Below are 1,918 nucleotides of genomic sequence, written 5' to 3' on the forward strand. Positions count from 1 at the left end.
ACTATTTCTATTTTATTTCTATTTACTTGTACATCACAAAACATTCTCATTATTTTATCTGTTTGAGGAGCATATTCATTGCCATATCTACACTTTGGCAAATGTGCACATGACAATAAACTCATGAAACTTGAATCTACAGGAAGGAGAAACCCCCCAAAAGCATGAAAGGGCCTCTTTAAGGAGTTTAATTTCAGCAGTCCATTTCTACAGTCATGTAATGTTTCATCATTCTGTCTTTTGACCCTAGTGTTTGGCGATGGCATTACTGAAGAAGTGGAGCATCCCGCCCCTCGCTGCTCTCCTCCTCCTCCTATCCATCGTTCCCACAGGATCCAAAGTGGTGGATTCAATGTCACAATGTGCAGAGTTTCTCCTTAACGGAACTCCACCGAATGTCCCAGGAATCCTAGAGGGAGGAAACATCCTGGACCAGAACAGATACAAACCCATTTGCCAGACTTTCCTTGACATTAGACGTTTTGTGACGCTCTATGACACGGAAAACAAGATCCCAGTGTTTTCTGCTTCCAAGTACATCGGGACAAATGGCAAAAGACCGGAGGACATTTGGCAAATAGAACCCCAGGTATGCTTTTTGTGTACTATCTAATCACAACTATACTATTGTTCAGTATTTCTTGGAAAAATAAATGTATCGTGTGTGTGTGTGTGTGTGTGTGTGTGTGTGTGTGTGTGTGTGTGTGTGTGTGTGTGTGTGTGTGTCGTGTGTGTGTGTGTGTGTGTGTGTGTGTGTGTGTGTGTGTGTGTGTGTGTGTGTGTGTGTGTGTGTGTGTGTGTGTGTTACAGCTTGAGAACATTGGTAACAATGACAACATGGAGCTTTCAATGGAAAATAACTACAGAAAGCAGGCTTCGAACAATAATTATTACAAGCGAGGGTTCGATAAAGGGCATTTATTTCCATGCTCTTACGCCCCTACAGTAGATCATAAGAAGTCTACCTTCACCCTCACCAACGTTGTTCCACAGAATGGTCCATTCAACAAGGGAAGATGGAGCAAAATGGAGAGCTGCATCAAATGTGTTCTGGACAAATATTGCATCAACAGCAACAAAATCAAAGAAGGCTTTTTGGTCATTGGAGCTCAGCCAGGCAACAACATCATTTCAAACAAGGTTAATGTCCCGTCCATGCTCTGGTCTGCGTTCTGCTGCTACAGTCACAGTGAGAAAAGGTGGCTAGCAAGTGCCCACTGGGGCCAAAACATCGATGGTGAAACATATCTGCAGACCAAGACCTTGGCAGAGCTCCATAGTGAACTGAGCACAGTGAGCTCAGCATTTGAAGTGTTTCCTGGAACACAATGTCCTCTCCACACAACTGTCACTCAGTTTTACCCAAAACTAAAAAAACAATGCCTTTGCCCAAAATCCATTCCAACTACTCCTGCTGCTCCAACAACAACATATGCGCCTCTCACCGCTACATCTACGTCCCCAAGTTCCACAACTGGCCTTTTTACAACCACATCTAAACCTCGCACTTCCACATCTGGCCCTCTTAGTACCACGTCTGGCCTACTTTCCAGCACATCTGTCCCTTACAGCACAACATCTAGCCCTCTCAGTACCACAAATGGCCTTTCTACTACCACAATTGGAACTACATATGCCCCTCTCATTACAACATCTGGCCCACCTTCCAGCACACCTGGCCCTCTAAGTACCACATCTGGCTCTCTTAGTACTACATTTGTCACACTTTCAACCACATCTAGCTATGCAAGTTCCACATCTGTCCCTCTCACTTCAACATCTGGCACTCTTTCTACTACATCTGCCCCTCTTAATACCACACCTGGCCCACTTTCTAGCACATCTGACCCTTACAGTACAATATCTGGCCCTGTTAGTACCACATTGGCCCCTCTCACTACCATATCTGTCCCATTGT

General features: G+C 44.6%; 1 protein-coding gene across 1 annotated transcript; it reads left to right on the top strand.

The window, feature by feature from the left end:
• Positions 1 to 259: 259 nt before the first annotated feature.
• On the top strand, positions 260 to 1,293 carry LOC104958007 (uncharacterized; the record flags this gene model as incomplete). Its single annotated transcript, XM_010785705.1, has 2 exons — positions 260 to 589; positions 898 to 1,293. Coding segments are annotated over exons 1-2 (726 nt in total), but the record flags the coding sequence as incomplete, so codon positions are not given.
• Positions 1,294 to 1,918: the final 625 nt, after the last annotated feature.

The sequence above is a fragment of the Notothenia coriiceps genome, unplaced genomic scaffold (assembly GCF_000735185.1).
Source record: "Notothenia coriiceps isolate Sejong01 unplaced genomic scaffold, NC01 NC01_scaffold00000928, whole genome shotgun sequence".
In the NCBI taxonomy this organism is placed as follows: Eukaryota; Metazoa; Chordata; class Actinopteri; order Perciformes; family Nototheniidae; genus Notothenia; species Notothenia coriiceps.